The sequence below is a fragment of the Scyliorhinus torazame genome, chromosome 8 (assembly GCF_047496885.1).
Source record: "Scyliorhinus torazame isolate Kashiwa2021f chromosome 8, sScyTor2.1, whole genome shotgun sequence".
Taxonomy (NCBI): Eukaryota; Metazoa; Chordata; class Chondrichthyes; order Carcharhiniformes; family Scyliorhinidae; genus Scyliorhinus; species Scyliorhinus torazame.
This window is the reverse complement of record NC_092714.1, coordinates 225,017,660-225,037,609: the sequence shown is the minus strand read 5'-3', so window position 1 is coordinate 225,037,609 and position 19,950 is coordinate 225,017,660. Positions and strand designations below refer to the sequence as shown.

Here is a 19,950-nt window from a genome sequence, read left to right as displayed (position 1 = left end):
AAGCCCATTGTTCTAAAGCACGGCATTAAGTGGCAGATAGATGTTTGGAATGTAGTGGAAATACAGTCACTTTGGAAGTCGCCAGGTGTCTTTGCTAATAAACACTTTGCTCACTAAAACTATCTTTGAGAAATTCTGTGTTAAATTCCTTAAGTTGCTTTCAGAGCTGCACTTGAATGAAATGAAATGAAAATGAAAATCGCTTATTGTCACAAGTAGGCTGCAAATGAAGTTACTGTGAAAAGCCCCTAGTCGCCACATTCTGGCGCCTGTTCGGGGAGGCTGGTACGGGAATTGAACCGTGCTGCTGGCCTGCCTTGGTCTGCTTTAAAAGCCAGCGATTTAGCCCAGTGTGCTAAACCAGCCTACTTGTGGAAGTAGTGAAAAGAGCTCATAGGAGACTAGAATACTAAGCATGGATCGTTGGTCTGGTAAATGACAAAAGCTTTAAGGATGCTGGTCACAATGTCTCAACTGCATTATCATGCAGCAGGCTTATTTCACAATGTCTCAACTGCATTATCATGCAGCAGGCTTATTGTGTAAAAGCTGAACAGATGTGCTTGATGTAAACCAGGATATCAGTTATTTCAGAACAGGAAAAAAACAAATTTAATTAAAACTACATGTTTGCTTTTCAAATTTTCCATATTAATACATTTTTGGAATTCAATGGAAAGGTTTGCTTTGAATTAAGAGGACATGGGCTTGTTTACCATGTAACTTGGTCCAGCCTGTTACACCTCAAGCCTTCCGGCTCACTGTTTAACTTCAATTTTTGACTTTCCCTCATATAGTGCACATTACCTATGAAATGTGCATTTACGTATGCGAATTATGGAACTGGTTGCAATGACACTAATTCTGAAGAGTGTTCATATTTGGGGGAATGTGGCAATACTGAAATAATTGCACTGGTTCATGAGTTGCTTGTGCAGGTTGGTTTAAAGTGGTGAACAGTTGCTATTATTATTGTTCTTTAATTTATATCATAAACTGAAAGTAGGTGTCGTTTTGGACAATATCATGCTGGTGGTTAATCCATAATGACTATGCTTTTTTTTCTTATTCTGACTTTTCATTTGCACTATAGATAGCAGGACTTCAGGTTGGAAGGAAGATTTACTCCATCAATGAGGATTTGGTTTTTCTTCGGCCACTTCTGGAAGTGGAGACAATTTTAAATCAGTTCCATTGCAGTCGGAGGCCTCTGAGGGTGCTGATTGCAACAAAACCCAAAGAGTGAGTCATTACATGTGACAATTACAGAAGCTTGTGCAAAACTATATTGTGCCATTGAAGTACTCCACATTTAGTTACGTAATCATAGTAAACTCGTTCCTGTAAACTGCTTGCCTTTTGGGTGTAAAATTAGATTATTGCAACCAACACATTTCAACAGTTTCTTCAGTGTCTTGCTTTAGTCAAACCTTTGTTTATTTTGGGGGCTGGGCATTGGTGTTGAATATTGGAGCATTTCTACATTATTGCATCTTTTTGATCAGTTGCATTTAAAGTTCAAAGTAAAGCAATCTTTATGCTTTGTGTACTATGTTACATTTTAATCTTGGTCTTACACCACATTCGTAACTGCTGATGTGACTCTTTTCACTTCCTACATCTTCCAAGATTCCCTTTGCTTGTTTCAAATTATTTTCACTTCAGACATTTGTAAAGAATAATTCGGTCATTTCTGCTGGGTACTGCATTTGGGCCCAGGACAATATGGACATTGCACCTTTTATCAGCTACCCATATTCCTTTCAGTAATTTCAAAAATTCTTCCCAGCCATAGCGTGACCCCTTTTAAGGGGTGATCTTTCATGGGCCACGTGACTCACCCGGAACCTATGGGGACGGAGCACATGAACCTGTCCTGTCAGGTGCCAGGGCTTGGACCTGGGTATTGGGAATTATCAGAGTAAGCCTTGGAGTCTGTGGGACGCGACCCGTGTTGGGGTTTTGTTGATCTACATATATAAAGTTGCTCCTTTGCTAATAAATCATCATTGTGATTTAGTAACAAGGGCCAGGAAAGTAGGGCCATAGAGAATTGGATATAATCTGAAATCCATAATCTTCCAAAGTTTTAACTTAAAGATGTAAGTAATGGCAGGAGAGCTCAAAACCTTGGTTTGCTCCTTGTGCACCATGTGGGAAGCCAGGAACATTTCCAGTCCCTGGTACCAGAATGTGTGCACAAGTGTCTCCAGCTCATGGAAACTGGGTTTCGGAGTTTGAGCAGTGGCTGGGGTCACAGTGGAGTATCCGCGAAGCGGAGAGTGTTGTGGGTAGCACGTGTAGCGAGGTGGTCACACCGCAGGTTCAGACTGCACAGGCAAGAAGGGAATGGGTGACCACCAGGCAGAACAAGAGAGCTAGGCATGCAGTACAGGAATCTCCTGTGGCCATTCCCCTTCAAATGAGATATACCACTTTGGATACTGTTGAGGCGAATGACCCCTCCGGGGGGGGGGGGCAGGGGCAGCAACAGCCAAATTTGTTGCACTGCGGTTGGTTCTGCTGCAGAGGGAAGGAGTAAAATGTGTGGGAATGCAATAGTTATGGGGGATTCAATTGTAAGTGGAATAGATAGGTGTTTCTGTGGCCACAAACAAGACTCCAGGATGCTATGTTGGCTCCCTGATGCGAGGGTCAAGGATGTTGAAGTGTTGGGTACTCTGCTACACAGACAAACCAACACGGTTGTGAATGGTACAACGCAGTTTTATTTCAAACATCTATTTACACTGGTAAGCTGTTTACTGAGGTTCGATCAGGACCCTTGATTCTGTGGACCTATTCCTGATTCTATCGTGTAGTGGCACTCAGCACATGGTGGATGTCTGAGTGGCTTGTAATGAGCTCTATGTCCTGAGCCGTCTCCTGCTCGAGTGCCCAGGAAGTGTTGTGTTCCCTGTTTTGTACTGTGTATGCTCTTGCCTATGATTGGCTGTCGTGTTGTGTGTGTTGATTGGTCCGTTGATCTGGCCATCAGTATGTATGTATATATGTGCTATGATGTTTACCTGAATATCATGACAGATGTCTCAGACAGGACAGTCGGACAGAGAAGGGTGAACAGCCAGTGATCGTGGTATACATTGGTACCAATGACATAGGTTAAAAAAAGGGATGAGATCCAAAAAGCAGAATATAGGAAGTTAGGTAGAAAGTTGAGAAGTCAGGCCTCGGAGGTAGTGATCTCAGAATTATTACCAGTGCCATGTGCTAGCCAGAGTAGAAGTAGCAGGATATATCTGATGAATGCATAGGAACATAGGAATTAGGAACAGATGCAGGCAATTCATTCCGTCCAGCCTGCTTCGCCATTCACCCAGATCATGGCTGATCCTTTCGGGTCTCAAATCCATCTCCCTACCTGTTCCCCAAATCCCTTTAACCATTTTAAAATCAGAAATATATCTATCGTCTTCTTGAAACCATTTAAAGATTCAGACTCTCCCGCACTATGGGGCAGCGAGTTCCACAAATTCTTCACTCTCCGCGAGAGGAAGTTCCTCCTCAACTCAGTTTTAAATCTACCACCTCTCAACCTATATCTGTGACTTCCCATTCTAGGTTTCCCCACAAGGGGGAACATTTAGTCTACATTTATTTATCAATCCCTCTTAGTATTTTATATACCTCAATCAGCTCCCCTCTCATCCTTCTAAACTCCAGCAAGTATAAGCCCAAACTGTTTATTCTCTGCTCGTACGTCAACCCTTTCATCCCCGGAATCAATCTGGTGAATCTCCTCTGGACTGCCTCCAATGCCACCACACCCTTCATCAAACAGGGAGACCAAGACTGGACGCAATACTCCAGATGAGGTCTCACCAACACCCTATACAATTGCAACAACACCTCTCTACTTTTATACTCCAGTTCATTTGCAATAAATGCTAACATTCCATTTGCCTTTTTAATTACATTTTGCACCTGCATACCGATTTTCTGTGATTCATGAACAAAGACACCCAGATACCTCTGCCCAGATGCATTTTTAATCTGCTTTCAATTGGGCGGCACGGTAGCACAGTGGTTAGCACTGTTGCTTCATAGCACCAGGGACCCAGGTTTGATTCCCGGCTTAGGTCACTGTCTGTACGGAATCTGCACGTTCTATCTGTGTCTGTGTGGGTTTCCTCCAGGTGCTCCAGTTTCCTCCCACAAGTCCCAAAAGTCATGCTGTTAGGTAATTTGGACATTCTGAATTCTCCCTCCATGTGCCCGAACAGGCACCGGAGTGTGGTGATTAGGGGCTTTTCACAGTAACTTCATTGCAGTGTTACTGTAAGCCTACTTGTGACAATAAAGATTATTATTGTTATTATTTTGAAAATAATTTGCCTTTCTATTTTTTCAGCCAAAATGGAGAACCTCAGACTTATCCACATTAAACTCCATGTGCCAACCTTTGGCCCAATCACCTAACCTATCTATATCCACCTGTAAAATCTTTATCTTCTCTTCACTATCTGCTTTCCCACCTACTTTAGTATCATCCGCAAATTTTGCTATGTTACACCAAGTCCCTGCTTGCAGATCATTTAGATATATTGTAAACACTTGACGTTGGGGGACTGACCTCTGTGGCACACTGCTGGTTACAGTTCGCCAGTCGGAGAAGGACCCATTTATCACAGCCCTCTGCTCTCTGTCAGTCAGCCAATCCTAAATCCAATTTAGTACTCTGCTCCCAATCCCCTTCTGGGGACCACCTTCTGGGTCAGTCTTTTATGCGGCACACTCTCAAATACGTGGCTGAAGAGGTGGTTGGGGGGGGGGTCAGATTCCTGGGGCATCAGGATAATTTATGGCTGACATGGGACGTGTACAAACTGGACAGATTATACACCTGGGCAGGGCCGGGACTGATGTCCTTGGGGGGGGGGGGGGGGGGGGGGGGGGGGTACTAACTAGAGTGGTTGGGGAGGGTTTAAACTAGTATGACAACAGGATGGGAACCTATATAAGGTTTCAGAGCAGGGGGAATCAAGAAAAAGACAGCAAGGAGAATAAGAAAAATCAAGGGCCTGAGTCAGGTAATGGCACTGTGAAAAATAGTAGGGACAGGACAAGGAATGTTAAAAGGACAAGCCTTAAGGTATTGTACCTGAATACACGGAGCATTCAAAATAAAATGGATGAATTAGTTGGGCAGTTAGATGTAAAGGGGTATGATAGAGTTGGGACTATGGAGACATGGCTCCAAGGTGACCAAGGATGGGAACTGAACATTTGAGGGCTATTCAGTTTTTAGGGAGTACAGACAGAAAGGAAAAGGTGGTGGAGTTGCATTGTTGATTAAAGAAGATATATATACAATATTGAGGAAATATATCAGCACAGACGATGTGAAATCTGTATGTGTTGAGTTAAGAAAAACCAAGGGGCAAAAAATATTTGTAAGGGTGGTATAAAGACCACCAAACTGCAGTGGTAATATTGGGAAAAGCATTAGACAGGAAATCAAAGATAAATATGATAAAGGAACATCCGTGATTATTGGTTACTTTAATCTACATGTAGATTGGGTGATTAAAATTAGTCACAGTACAATAGGGGAGGAATTTCTGGAGTGTAAATGGGATGGTTTTCTGGGCCAATATGTAGGCCATCTTGGACTGGGTATTGTGCAATAAGAAAGGATTAGTTGGCGATCCAGTTGTGAGAGAACCCTTGGAGATGAGTGACCATAATATGATAGAATTCTTTGTCAAGGTAGATTGTGAGGTAGTTGATTCTGAGACCAGGATCGTGAATCTCTGTAAAGGTAACTATGATTGTGTGAGACACGAGTTGGCTGCGATGGGTTTTAGACGTTTAGCTGCTGTTGTATAAAGAGTCAAAGGTTCTGCTCCTTTTCACAAAAACCTTTATTTTACTTCAACAGATTCTGCACAAAACTCTATCATCACAAAACCTGACACAAAGGCCACCTGAAGCCTCTTATCAGTGTCAATTATTGGATGCTTAACATAAATGAGACAACTAATTGGAATGTCTCTTAACCCATTACTTAACAATGGACTGGGAAACATTACTGAAAGGAAGGACAGTGGACAGGCAATGAAGGAACAAATAGGTGAACTCCAAAAGTTGTTTGTTCCGATTTGCTGCAAGAGTAGAAAGGGAACTGTGGCCAAACCATGGCTTACAATGGAAATTAGAGATATTATTAGATTTGAAGAAGAGGCATACAAATTAGCAAGAAAAAGCAATAGGCCTGAGGATTGGGAAGAGTTTAAAATTCAGCAAAGGTGGACCAAGGGATTGATTAAGAAGAGGAAAATGCAATATGAAAGTAAGCTAGCGGGGAACATAAAAGCTGACCGTAAAAGTTTCTATAGGTATGTAAAGAGAAAAAGATTTATAAAAATGAATGTCGGTCACTTACAGTCAGAAATAGGGGAATTCATAATGGGGAACAAAGAAATGACTGAGGAACTAAATTTGTACTTTGCTTCTGTCTTCACAAAGGAAAACATGAATAATGTTGAGGAAGTTCTGAGAAGCACAAGATTTGGGGGAGCTGAAGGAAATTAGTGTTAGGAAAGAAATGGTTTTGGGGAATTAATGAGTTTGAAGGCGGATAAATCTCCAGGGCCTGATAATACCAGAGTACTTAAGGAAATGGCCTTAGAGATAGTAGATCCATAGGTGCTCATTTTCCAAAATTCTTTGGACCCTGGAATGGTTCTTCCAGATTGGAGAGTAGCTGATATAACCCCACTATTCAAAAAGGGGCGTAGAGAGAAGGCAGGGAACTATGAACCAGTGAGTCAAACGTCAGTAGTAGGGAAGTTGCTAGAGTCCATTATCAAGGATTTAATAGCACAGCATTTGGAAAGCAGTGGTATGATCAGACAAAGTCAGCATGGGTTTATGAAAGAAAAGCCATGTTGACAAATCTACTGGAATTCTTTGAAGATGTAACTTGTAGAGTTGACCAGGGAGAACCAGTGATTATGGTTTATTTAGACTTTCAGAATGCTTTCAACAATGTCTTGCATATGTAAAGTTAAAGAACACAAAATTGCGGGTAGTGTCTTGAGATGGATAGAAATCTAGTTAGTAGACAGGAAGCAAAAAAGTTGGAATAAATGGGTCTTTTTCCGATTGGCAGGCAGTGACTAGTGGGGCACCACAGGGATCTATGCTCGGACCCCAACTGCTCACATTGCATATTAATGATTTGGACAATGGAACTAAATGTATTCTCTCCAAATGTGCAGATGGTACAAAGTTGGATTGGCGGGTGAGCTGTGAGGAGGATGCAGAGATGCTTCAGCGGGATTGGACAGGCTGAGTGAATGGGCATATGCCTGGCAGATGCAGTATAATGTGGATAAATGTGAGGTTATCCGCTTTGGTAGCAAAAATAGGAAGGCAGATTATTATTGAATGGGTGTAAATTGAGAGAGGTGGATACTCAGCAAGACCTTGGTGTCCTCGGGCATCAGTCGCTGAAAGTAAACATGCAAGTACAGCAAGCAGTAAAGAAGGCAAACGGCATGTTGACCTTCATAGTGAAAGATTTGAGTACAGGATGTTTTACTGCAATTCTATAGGGCATTGATGAGGCCATTGTTGAAAGGTGGCAAGTCCTTTTGTTTTTACAAAAGTCTTCAGGAAATATAACCAAAATATATTTTTCCTTATATGTGCAAATGATGCAATGACACGTTTTGAGATAACAATTGTTGTCTTGCAAAGTGGTTTGCTAAATATTTTTTCCTTGGAAGTGGTGGACCATTTAAAATCCCTGGAAGTAACTTCACTATTTGATTAATTTGATTTCCTCTTGTGGTTATCGTCACTTAAACTGTTGCAATCAGTTTATTAATGCACACTGCAAGGTACTTTTCCAGAGTTGGCATTTGCAATTGTTCCTGGAGAGTTAAATTATATATATTTTAAAAGGTATTCAAACCTCATGTTGGGCTGAAGCTTATGTGAGATTTGAAACCTTCACTTGTGTTTTACCAAGCTGCCGCCCATGGCTCAACTATTGATCCAAGTCTGATTGCAAATTTCCTTCTGCTTTGTTTTCTTATGGCAACAGGATGTTGTCGGAAAGTCCTTGACGAAACACTTTTACTTGGAGGGAGTTAGGAATATTAAATTGTATTGATAAATACAAAGTTGAGATCAGCCAACTGAGTATAGTTACTCACTGTTTATGTTGCAATGTTGATGCAGGATAATCAAGGTTCCTGACACTTTGGAAGGACTCAGCTTCCAGATACGTGGAGCTGCCCCACCATTTGTTCATGCAGTTCTAAAAGGTAAGACATTTCAGTTGGGAAATTAGCATTGGATTCTACAGATCTGACACAAACATTGAATATCAATTGTAAGAAATGTTCACAGACCATTGATTATATGTGTTATGTGATTTTGCACGGAGATAACACAATGGCTCCTATTTTGTGGTTAACACTGACTCTTGCGGCTGACATCAAATAAGGTTGCGCATGTATCCACTGCCCTCCCAGTTACCAGAATTACAACTGCCTTGAGGGAGGTTTCCCTCCTGGCAGATGTTACAGCGAGGCCCAGTGTTGTGTTTTTATGATGATATCCCAAAAGGGATTGTGTAAAATTGTTTTGGGCTCATTTATTTAAACTGGGTGCACAGGAACATGTATACAAGAATAAAAGAGAGCAGGATCAGAGCTGTATGTAGCTGTGTTCCATCCACAGGCCAAAGTGAAACTAAGACTGGATCATATGACACACTTGTCTTCCATTGATTTCCCTTCAGTGTATATTACAACACCCAGCAGCGCAGGCTATTGTGGATGAGAGTGCGTAGACACAGCATACAATCATGGCATTACAAAAACTGGCCAAAAAAAAGGCTGTTGCATTAGAAACCCATTGGAAAATCTTATTCAGAAAAATTATTAGAAAATCATATTTTAAGAAAGGTTTGGCAAATCATCTTTTAAAAAGACTCGGGAAATCGTATTTTAAAGGGATTGACAAATCATTTTCAGTAAACACGACTTTATAAAAAACAAAACAATAAATCTGTTTTGATTAAATAGTACTCAAAAGTCATAGGTTTTATTATTAACGCTTAACAAATTTACAAATGTTAAATCAACATAATTTAACTTTCAAAACGATGTGCGTCTTCTCATTAAGTATTTGCGAATTGAGAAGAGGTCCCTTAGACCTAACACTGGTGTAAAATTTAAGAGTGTAATTATCTTGGAATTGGCCCAAATTCCCACTGGTTCCTTACTTGGTGTTTGAAGCAATGAACCCTCCCTCAGGAATAGCGTTAGTTACCCTACTGCACTGTGGTTTAGCTCGCTGTAGTGCGCATGTAGGACACGTCAAACTTGCAGGGCCTCTCCCACACCCAGTTGTGAATACTGAACAAATCGCCACTACTAGCACTTTAAAATCCGCTCCAAGATAGTTACAGAATGCACACTTGGAGCAATGCCAGATGCATCTTAAATCATTGACTGACAAATGGAGAAAATTTATCAAGTGCTTTGTTCATTTCTTTTTTTATGAGAGAGGTACTTGTTTCACACTCCTCTTGACAACAACACTTCAAAATTATGTCCTTTTTCTGAGCCCCACTGTAATGTGCTATCCTCTCACCAAACAGAAGCAATTCTGAACAGGCATTAAGTAGCAGTTCATAGAATCATAGAATTTACTGTGCAGAAGGAGGTTATTCTGCTACTTGCACTGCCTGCCAGTCTGCACTGGCCCTTGGAAAGAGCACCCTACATGCCCATGTCTCCACCCTATCCCTGTAACCCAGTAACCCACCTAACCCTTTGAACACTGAGGTGCACTTTAACATGGCCAATCTACCTAACCTGCATATCTTTGGACTGTGGGAAGAATCTTGAGCACCTGGAGAAACCCACGCAGACCTGAGGCTGGAAATTGAACCCGGGACTCTGGAGCTGTGAGGCATCATTACTAACCACTGTACCACCGTGCCACCAGTTGCACTGGTTATGTGTGTACATTTGGATAGCATGGTGGGGTCCTTTTTCGGAAGAACCCAAGCCCTATCACAGTGTCTCAATCAATGTACTGCTTTAGTGAAGCACTCTTTCTTTCCAGTTGGGATGGGGAGTTTCTTTGTTTTCCTACCAGGATCCTGGAAATCTGGAACTGCGCTATTTAAATTGCTGTTACAATTCTTGCTTAGCATTTTTGTTTGCTTTGTTTCTGCCCCTTGTGAGATCATGGGATCACTTTCACCTTGGAGGATGGAAACAAATCCTCACAAGCTCCATCATTGATTGCCTTCAGTCAACAACTAAGAGATTATTCTCTAACTGTGCCTCTTGTGTATATTTCCTTTCTCTCTTCAACCCCCCACCCCACCACCCTTCCTCTTCTGTTATTGTCGGTTTACCTATTTGACAATTTTATGAGCTCAATTATGTTGCAAATCATATATATATAAAAACATAGTATCTTGATATACCGGCACATTTGTGCCATTCAATACACACAATCTGTACGAAATGCAAGTTTCAACATGGTTTACAATATCTTTTACACCAACTCTCTATGATTAAGTAAATAAATGTTCATTTGGGGATACAATAAAAAGCTCAACATGCAGCTTTTATAGTTCTACAATTACACTAACCTTAACTTTCAAATACTTGGATGGTGACCTGCAATTTAATTTCCTTTGATCAATAAAAAGAAGTTTGAACTTGCAGAGAAATGGCATAACTGTAAGCAGGTGAGTAGGAGGTACTGGGATTTTATTGTTGAAAAAAATGAAAGATGTTTCAAAAGTAGCAGAAACATTGTGGGTGTTGCAAGCGAAGAAGCTTTTAAATGTTTGAATACATTTTTCATGTGCTTTTTGATTAATGTTGGCTAGGATCTCAAATTTATACCAAATGCACAGTCCAAAGTTTGATGCTTTCTTCAGATGTATTCCTGACTTGGGTTGGGAGGGAAATTATATTCATTATTCAAATCAACATTAAGTGCAGTGCACATAGTTTATTGAATCATGGGATATACAGTTAATGTTCACTTTTGTCACTATCCGTTTTTAACTTGTGTCATTTTAATTTTTATGGTAAATATGTGCTGCTTGCCAAAGCATAAATTGTAAAGGGCCACATAGATGATGCTGTTGAGTTAGTGTCAACTGAAGATCTTAAATTTTTGTTTAACATCTCCAGCAAGGTTTTGAGTTGACTTGTACAGTCTGGTTCAGATAAACATGTATCTGATCCAAGCATAAACTGTGATTAAAGCATGAAATTGTAAGGTATCAAATCATATATTTACCAGCATCTAGATTTCCTAATCTGGTAAAAGTACTTGTCGACTCAATTTTGATGTAGGCATAGAACTGCTTAAATTATTCATTCACTTCACTGTGTACAGATCTTAAGATTGCAATTTCTGCTTGCTTTAAATTTGTTGACTTTATTTGGTTTCGTAGAAAGCAATCCAAAGGTGCTTCATTGTGGTATAATGTGCTGAGCTAAGGAAGGATATAATATAAAAGGTGAGGGCGCAGATAGTTTTACGAGGGACTCGAGAGTAGCTTGGGGTCGTTAGCCTCCAATGTCTTCCTTGCCTTGGTGTCTATTTACTTCTAATTGAGCCTCTGTTTAGTGCCTTAGAATATTTTTCTGTTTAAGGCACTATTTAAATGCAGTTGTTGGTTGTTTTGTGAAACTTAGGGTGCGGTCCAATGACAATGCTGAGCCTGAAAAGCAGCTCACCGTGGCACAGTGTGGCCGATAAAAGCCGGGAGACCTCCTCGCAGGATCTATCCGACTTGCAACGCCTCGTGAGATCCAACGCGATCTCGCAAGATTTTATGAAGTAAATCCCACCCACAAACCTTTAGGCAACTCTTAGAGACAGCTAATCTCACTCTAATGTGCAGATTCCCGAGGCACCTGAGGCTTTGGTCTTTTTGCCGAAGGCTTTTTTTAAGGAAGTGGATAAGCTGATCACCTCATTTATTGGGGGGGGGAAGATTTAGGAAGGTGATTCTGCAGAGAGGGTGGCAGGCAGGGGCATTGGGCCTCCCAAATTTATTATATTACTATTGGGTGGCGAATTCCTGGGGGGATGTTTTGCGGGTTGGCTTCCTTCTGCACTGCATTGGGGGGGGGGGGGGGGGGGGGGGTGGTAGGGTGGTGCGGGGGCAGGTTATTAAAAGATCTGTTCCTGGGTGGATGTTTTGCGAGGTTGGAAGATTTGGGGGAGAATTATTGACTGTGGCATGGGGAAGGGTTTAGGTACCTGCAGCTCCGGGACTTTGCTCGGAAGGAGGTTCAGAGCTTCCCGATAGCGTTGGTCCCCTCACTGTTGGAAGAGGTATTGACGGCAAGGGGAATTGGGAAGGGGGTGGTGTTGACGATCTACGGGAGGATTTTTAGGGAGGACCGGGAGTCCAAGGAGGGAATCAAAGCCAAGTGGGAGGAAGAGTTGGGGGAGGTTATGGAAAACGGTTTGTGGTGTGAGGTGCTCCGGAGGGTGAATGCCTCAACGTTGTGCGCGAAATTGGGGCAGAGACAGCTGAAGGTGAGGATGAGTCGACTCTTTGAGGAAGTGGAAGATGTATGTGAGCAATGTGGGAAGAGCTCTGCAAAATACGTACCTATGTTTTGGTCCTGTCTGAAGCTGAAGAAGTATTGGAGGGAGGTTTTCAGTGTCATCTCGGGTTATTGCACGCTGCAGGCGGGTGCGGGAGCAGATGTTTTCGCCTTCACCTTGCTGATTGCCCGGAGGCGGGTCCTGTTGGAGTGGAGGTCAGCTTCTCCGCCCTGTGCCTCGGCTTGGCAGGTGGATCTACAGCACGGTAGCATAGTGGTTAGCACCATGGCTTCACAACACCAGGGTCCCAGATTTGCTTCCGGGCTTGGGTCACTGTCTGTGCGGAAGTCTGCACGTTCTCCCCGTGTCTGCGTGGGTTTCCTCCGGGTGCTCCAGATTCCTCCCACAAGTCCCGAAAGACTTTTGGACAACGTAATTTGGACATTCTGAATTCTCCCTCTGTGCACCCAAACAGGCGCTGGGGACATGCGACTAGGGGCTTTTCACAGTAACTTCATTGCAGTGTTAATGTAAGCCTACTTGCGACAATAAAATATTATTATTATTACTGGAATTTCTGACTCTCGAAGGTGCAGTTTGAGCTGAGAGGGATGAAGGAGGAGTTCTACAATTCCTGCGGAATGTTTATTATACACTTTCGAGAATTGGTTGCCATCGAACATTCGGGGCAGGGGGTTTGGGGTTATTGTTCTTGAGTACACTGTTTACTGATTGATTGTTAATTTTCTTTTTTATTTAGAATGTTGTTTGGGGGATTGCTACTGTATTTGTTTTCTTTTTATTTGATGCAAATGAGAATAAAAAGATTTAAAAAAGAAGAAACCTATAGGGCGCGATCCTCCGGCCACGCTGCTCCGGAAAAACATCTCGTCACGGCGCAGCGTGGCCGGTGAAAGCCAGGAGACTCCGCTCCCGGGATCTACTGGGCTCACAACACCTCGCGGGTTTCAACACAATCTCGCAAGACGTTGCGAGGGAAATCCCGCCCACAGTGGGCGGCGTCACTTTTTTTTAAGCAAATCTGCATATGAAAGCAAGGCAGTAAGCCTTACTCTCCTGTGCAGATTCCCAAGGTATCTGTGGCTTTGGCATTCAATTGCTTTTCCTAGGAGACCTTGGATGAGCGCCATTTGGCACTGGTCCCCACAAAAGGGGACCAAAGGAACGGCGCTCGTGGGGGATCGGGGATCCCCAACTGCATGTCCTTTGGGCAGGGTGGTGCCTGGCACTGCTGTTGCCACCTGGATACACTGGCAGCAGCAGCCTAGTACTGCCAGCCTGTCACCCTGCCAGTGCCACCTGAGTGCCAGCCTGGCACTACCAGCTGGCAGGGGCATTGCCAGGGTATCAGATTGGTGTTGCGAAGGTGCCAAGCTGGCATTTTTTGCACACGAGCAATCGGGCTGGGGTTGCCCGCTGTGGGTGTCGGGGGTGGGGGGAGGGGGCATGCCTCCCGTGTTGTATTCAGGCTGGGGGGGGGGGGTGGTCGGGGATTTTGGGGGGGGGGACTCTGAGATCGGGATGCCATTATTAAATGATGCACTGATCTCTCGCTACAACGGGGTTTTCTGGCGAGTGGAGCTCCCTATTGTAAAAAAACGGGGCTCTGTGCGGCCTCAGTCATGCATTCCCCGTTTAGTCCCTTATTCAAAGCGAGTCGCATTGAATAGTCTTGTGTTTCTTGGCACTGCGAGTGCTGGGAAACATGCGGATAAATGCATTCACTCAGGGACTTTGTTCCCTTTTGGGAAGATCGCACCCATAAAATTCCAATAGGACTAGACAAAGTAGATGCAATAAGGATGTTCCGAATGGTGGGAGTGTCCAGAATGAGCGGCCACAGACTAAGGATTACGGGGTAGACCATTTAGGGCAGAGATGAGGAGAAATTCCTTCACCCAGAGAGTGGTCGGCGTTTAAAGTCCGTCGCTACAGGAAGTAGTTGATGCCAAAACATTGTATGTTTTCAAGAGACAGTTAGATGTAGCACTCGGGGTGAAGGTGATCAATGGATATGGGGGAAGTTGGGATCAGGCTATTGAGTTGGATGATCACCATGATCGTAACGAATGGCAGAACAGGTTCAAGGGCTGAACGGCCTCTTTTCTAAATGTCTAAGTTTGCATGTTAGTCTTCAAACCAGTATAATTTCTCACTACTCTGCCGATTTCTTCCACCATTATCAGAGCTACCTCACCCCCATTTCCTTTCTCCCTATCCTTTTGAGATGTGAGGTGCCCTTGAATGTTCAGTTTCCATCAGCAACTTAAGCTGGGGAAGGAAAGCTGGTCATAGGTGATGCTATGCTTGTCACTAATTCAGGGAAAGGAAACTAGAGACTAAACCACAACCTGTTGAGGTTTGCACATTGCAACAGATTGTTCTATTATAATTCTATATACTCGATGACTTTGTTTTATGCAATCAAATGCATGGTTTGCCAAACTGACCCTTTCTATTGCTTATTTGCTGTAACCTGTTTGTAACAAATGTTGGGAGCTAATGTTAAAACTAACCACAAATTTAACCAAAATGAATCATGTAAAGACTAAATCCTTGTGCAATGGATTACAGCTGGACATTGCAGAATACAGGCCAAGTAAACAGCATTGTGTAATGGTAAGAGCTATTTATGTAGAGATGGATGATGAACACCAGGATTCCCAGAACCATTGACGGAAAACAGTATGTCTCGAGGCTCCTTTTGCTAAAAATGCCAAACTTCTGGAAAGCAATGGGTGTGACTGCCTTGAGGAGATTGTGTAAATCTTTGAGTGAAACGTTTACTGAGACCACACTTCAAACCTGAAACATGCACTTTCAAAGTGCATGTCATCTCCCTGCAAAACAACCCTATTGTGAAATATTATAAAACATATGGCAGCCTTACTGGGTAGACAATTATCTACGTATTATCAAGATTTCACACACGCTCTGGAGGAGGTCAGTCACGACATGCCATCTTGCTGGAAACTAAACAGCTGCCAGTCTATTTTATTCCTTCCCCTCCCCTTTCCTTTCTCTCTTCTCACTCCTCGCACACTAATGGGTTTAAAGATTCCATCTTTATGAATGAATGTGAAGTACTCCAAGCACATTGAGGAAGCGAAAAGTGTAAACTGGGTTGAATTATCATGCATTATTAATGCTTGCAATGTGGGTGTGTTTTGACTTCATCCTCTTTCTCCACCTAGTGTGTGAGTGAGTGTGTGCATGCGAACTGTGGGTAAAGAGATTGGGAGGAATTACCTGACCTGCATGTAATACTTTTCACAATACACAGTGGCAGGAAGAAAATGTTTACTGTCTTCCTTTCATCAGTTTTTGATCCATTACATCACTTAGTTGAGGCCCAGGCCTGCTTTTATTAATCTTAGTACCCTGTGTATATATTTTGGAACATGTACTTTTAAACAATAAATGAGAAATAATAATGCATGGCATGCAGTCCTGGAGAATGTTTCCTGATGGTAATGGGGGGAAATTTTACTTTTACATATACAATACACTTGATGTAACTGACTGTGGGAAGATTTAAATAAATAGTTTATTGGAGAGGAAATCTGAGGGCAGAGGACTTTCGGTTAGTTACATTTTATCGAAAAGTAAATTTTATGTTCCAAGTATTCTCAGGATCCAATGCAAATTTGATGGTTGACCGTCCTGGGCAATTGCTACCAGCTGGGAATTTGACATTATCCCGTCTGTAGAATGCTTTCCAATGCCTATTGTAGGGTTGTGCAACTTTAGGTTTGTGAACTGTAAGTTGTTTGCAAAAACGTACTGATTATCTTGCAGGGTCCGGGGCTGCAGCAGCTGGGCTTCTCCCTGGCCAGTGTATTCTGAAAGTAAATGGGAATAATGTCAGCAAAGAGAACTACACTGATGTACTTGACCACTTCAGTGCATACAGAAAGAATCCACAGCACTTTCTGGTAAGTAGCAGTAATATTGCATGCAATCATGGGCTTTTGCTCCACCTGGATGCCGATGAATTGGTCTAATCACTGTATCATTGTAAATATATTAAATAATGTGTTTACAGTTCCTCTAAACACAACTAATCAGAGTAACTTGTCCTCTTCCTCCATTTTCCGCAGGTGCAAATGAGTTCAGTTGTGTCAGAAGAATGTAATGAACAGTGAAACTAAAGGTTGTCTTGTGTTGAGATTCTAAAGCAGTGTTCTATGTAATGCTGGAACCAGGGTTTGTTTTCCAAGTATGCCATAACAAATGTATATGTTTGGCTCTACATTTTCAATTTATTAAGGGGATGTGGGCAATGCTCCATTTACTGCCCATTCCTAGCGGAGAAGGTGGTGGAGGACCTGCTTGAATCTCAGCAGTTCTTCTGCTGATGTTGGTCCTCACAATGCTATTTGACGTGGAATTTGCTCCAATAACGATAAATTAGTTGGCACTGCATCGCCAATCAGGGTTGTAAATGAATTGGAATTGTGCTGCTTTATAGCAAGAAAATGAAATTACTGAGCAGTCCAATGTGGTTACAGGGGTTCTGGTAATTACCTGGAGCTAGTTGATGTTGCAAAGATCAGAAGTGGGGCATTACCAAGCAACCACCTAAATTGTTCTTCAGTATTTCCAAAGCCCTCGAGTGACTGAACAGCAGTTGTTGGCTAAGGATTGAGAGGTGTTCATTGGTTTGTCTTGTCAGGCAGACAACCATTTGGGCTCTGCAATAGCTAAGGGGTTGTGGGAGGGGATGGATTGCATTTGACCAAATAAAATTGTACTGATGTCATGTGTCTCAGTTAACTCTGCATTTAGATATTTGCATTTTATATCACTACCATTTTCAGTTTGTGATTAGATAAATGTGAAACTGTAAATGAATTACAAAGAACATCATATTGTTATTTATGCACATTTGTGTATTAATGCAATTAATACCTGTTTAGCTTGTTCATTACATTCTTCCGGAACATTAAAAACAGTTCAAAACTCAATTCACTTGCACCTGCGGAAAGTGGGGAAAGAGGACAAGTTGCTCTAATTAGCTGTGTTTAGAGGAATTGTAAACAAATTATTAATTAAAAAAAAAAAAAAAATGATTAGCACCTAGGTGGAAACACAGAAATATAGAAAATGGAAGCAGGAGGAGGCCATTTGGCCCTTCGAGCCTGCTTGCCATTCATTATGATCATGGTTGATCACCAAGTTCAATACCCTGATCCTGCCTTCCCACCATACCCCTTGATCCCTTTAGCCCCAAGAGCTATATCTAATTCTTTCTTGAAATACACAATGTTTTGGCCGTGGAGCAAAAGCCCATGAGAAATAACTTGTCTTTGTATACTGTTGCCGTCTCTTTCTGTACATTTTATTCAGCAATGAAGTTCCTTTTCATATTCATTCATTTAGTTTGTAAAAGCATATGCTTAAAAGTGCGAACGATATGGATGGGCACCTGTCAGTCTGCCCGAAGCAATAAGTATTATTTTCAACCAGCAAAGCTCAAAGATGCTGCAAAGCACCCTCTGCGGAAGTCTAGCCTAATAAACGGGGACAAATAAGCATTTATTCAATGTTTTCAACCACAGGACATCTCAAAGCCAATGAAGTATTTTAAAGCGTAGTCACTATTATAGAGTAGGAAACACAGTAACTAATTTGTCCTCCACAAACTCCCACAAACAGCAATGTGATAATGACCAGATCATCCGTTGTGTGAGATTGAGGGATAAATATTGGCCAGAGCACTAGGGATAACTCGCCTGCTCTTCTCCAAAATAGTGCCATGGGATCTTATGCGCCTATTTGAGCAGGCAGGTGGAACCTCCGTTTAATGTTTCATCTGAAAGATAGCACGTCTGGCAGTGCATGCTCCCTCAGTGCTGCATTGGAATGTCAGCCTTGACTTTTAACCCAAGTCCTAGAATGAGACTTGAAAGGCCATGTATTGTGTTTTATGAAACGTTAATGTTAACCCATCACACTGTTCAGCTCACAAATGTTGTCACCGCTATTTGCTTTCGGATGTATTTGCTGGTATTGCACATGATATAATTCATGTTTTTGATGATATCATAGAATCATGGAATTTATAGTGCAGAAGGAGGCCATTCGGCCCATCGAGTCTGCATCGGCCCTTGGAAATAGCACCTTACCTAAGCCCATACGTCCACCCTATACCCACACTTCCGCCTTATCCCCGTAACCACACCTAACCTTTTTAGGACACTAAGGGCCATTTAGCATGGCCAATCCACCTAACCGGCATATCTTTGGACTGGGGGAGGAAACCGGAGCACCTGGAGGAAACCCACGCAGACAATGGGGAGAATGTGTAGACTCTGCACAGATAGTGACCCTAGCCAGGAATCGAACCTGGGACCCTGGAACTGTGGAGCAACTGTGCTAACCACTGTGCTACCTTGCTGCCCATAAATCTTATTTTCCTAATATTTATTTATGGTACTAGAACAAGACCCGTTGGACCAATAAATCTGAAATATTTATCTATTTCCCCTTCCTATCCACCTCTGCCATTGGGAAAAAAACAAAGTCTCATGTTTTAAATCCTGTCAGTTGTATTTTAGATTTCTTGTAAATTTGCTTTTCTAGTTTACTCTTCATTCTCCTATTGGTGGCTCTGGTTTGGCAAAAAACTATTAAAGGTTTCTAAACTTTGATTTCTTATTCAGCCCTGTGTCAAGGCTCGATTCTAGTAAATGCCAGCAGTGTTAACCAAGAGAAACAATGTTTTGTTAATTATTTTAAAAACTCCGTTTTCTTGAACAAATTTGCCATGTCTGAGTCTAAAGAAATACGTGAACAGTCCTAATACATTGTTACTCACTCTTCATTTCTCAAAGAGAACAAACTCCAGTCAGTGGATATACAGGACTGTTGAAGATGTGGATGAGAGAACACAAAGAAAGCTCAGCTCTGATTGTCTTTGCAGTATTTCTGATCTATCATTGCATGATAAGCTGTTAGATGGATCAGCCAGCCGAACAAAAGCATTTGATCATATCAATGAGAGCAAACAGGAGGCAGGTATGTTGTGGTTAATTGCAAATGGAACCTGTCTGTCTAAACCATTTTTTTTCCAAGAAGCTGTTTGTTGTGTTTTTCTGTTCATTTGTATTTTAAGATATCCCGTCCACAGAGTTTAAAATTTGGTTGGGCAATGCTAACATGAGCCAAATAATTTCTGTTTAAATTGCTTTAATCCATGTGGAGAACCACAAAGTTGAATGTGAGGAATGAAACTGGTCAAGGTAAAGTTATTTTTTCAGTTCTGTTTACACAATTGGCTTCATATTTGTTCGCCATGCCATATAGAGGCCTGTGCATCAACCACGTGGATTTTTGTCTGACAGAAGTTCA

General features: G+C 42.1%; 1 protein-coding gene across 1 annotated transcript in view; it reads left to right on the top strand.

Annotated features, from left to right (window-relative positions):
- Nucleotides 1-19,950, top strand: part of LOC140428408 (phosphatidylinositol 3,4,5-trisphosphate-dependent Rac exchanger 1 protein-like) — a 303,808-nt gene that overhangs the window by 210,316 nt on the left and 73,542 nt on the right. The window contains exons 18-21 of the mRNA XM_072514826.1: nt 1,094-1,242; nt 8,212-8,297; nt 16,396-16,532; nt 19,434-19,617. Coding sequence (XP_072370927.1) covers nt 1,094-1,242; nt 8,212-8,297; nt 16,396-16,532; nt 19,434-19,617 — 556 coding nt within the window. The remainder of the gene's footprint in view (nt 1-1,093; nt 1,243-8,211; nt 8,298-16,395; nt 16,533-19,433; nt 19,618-19,950) is intronic.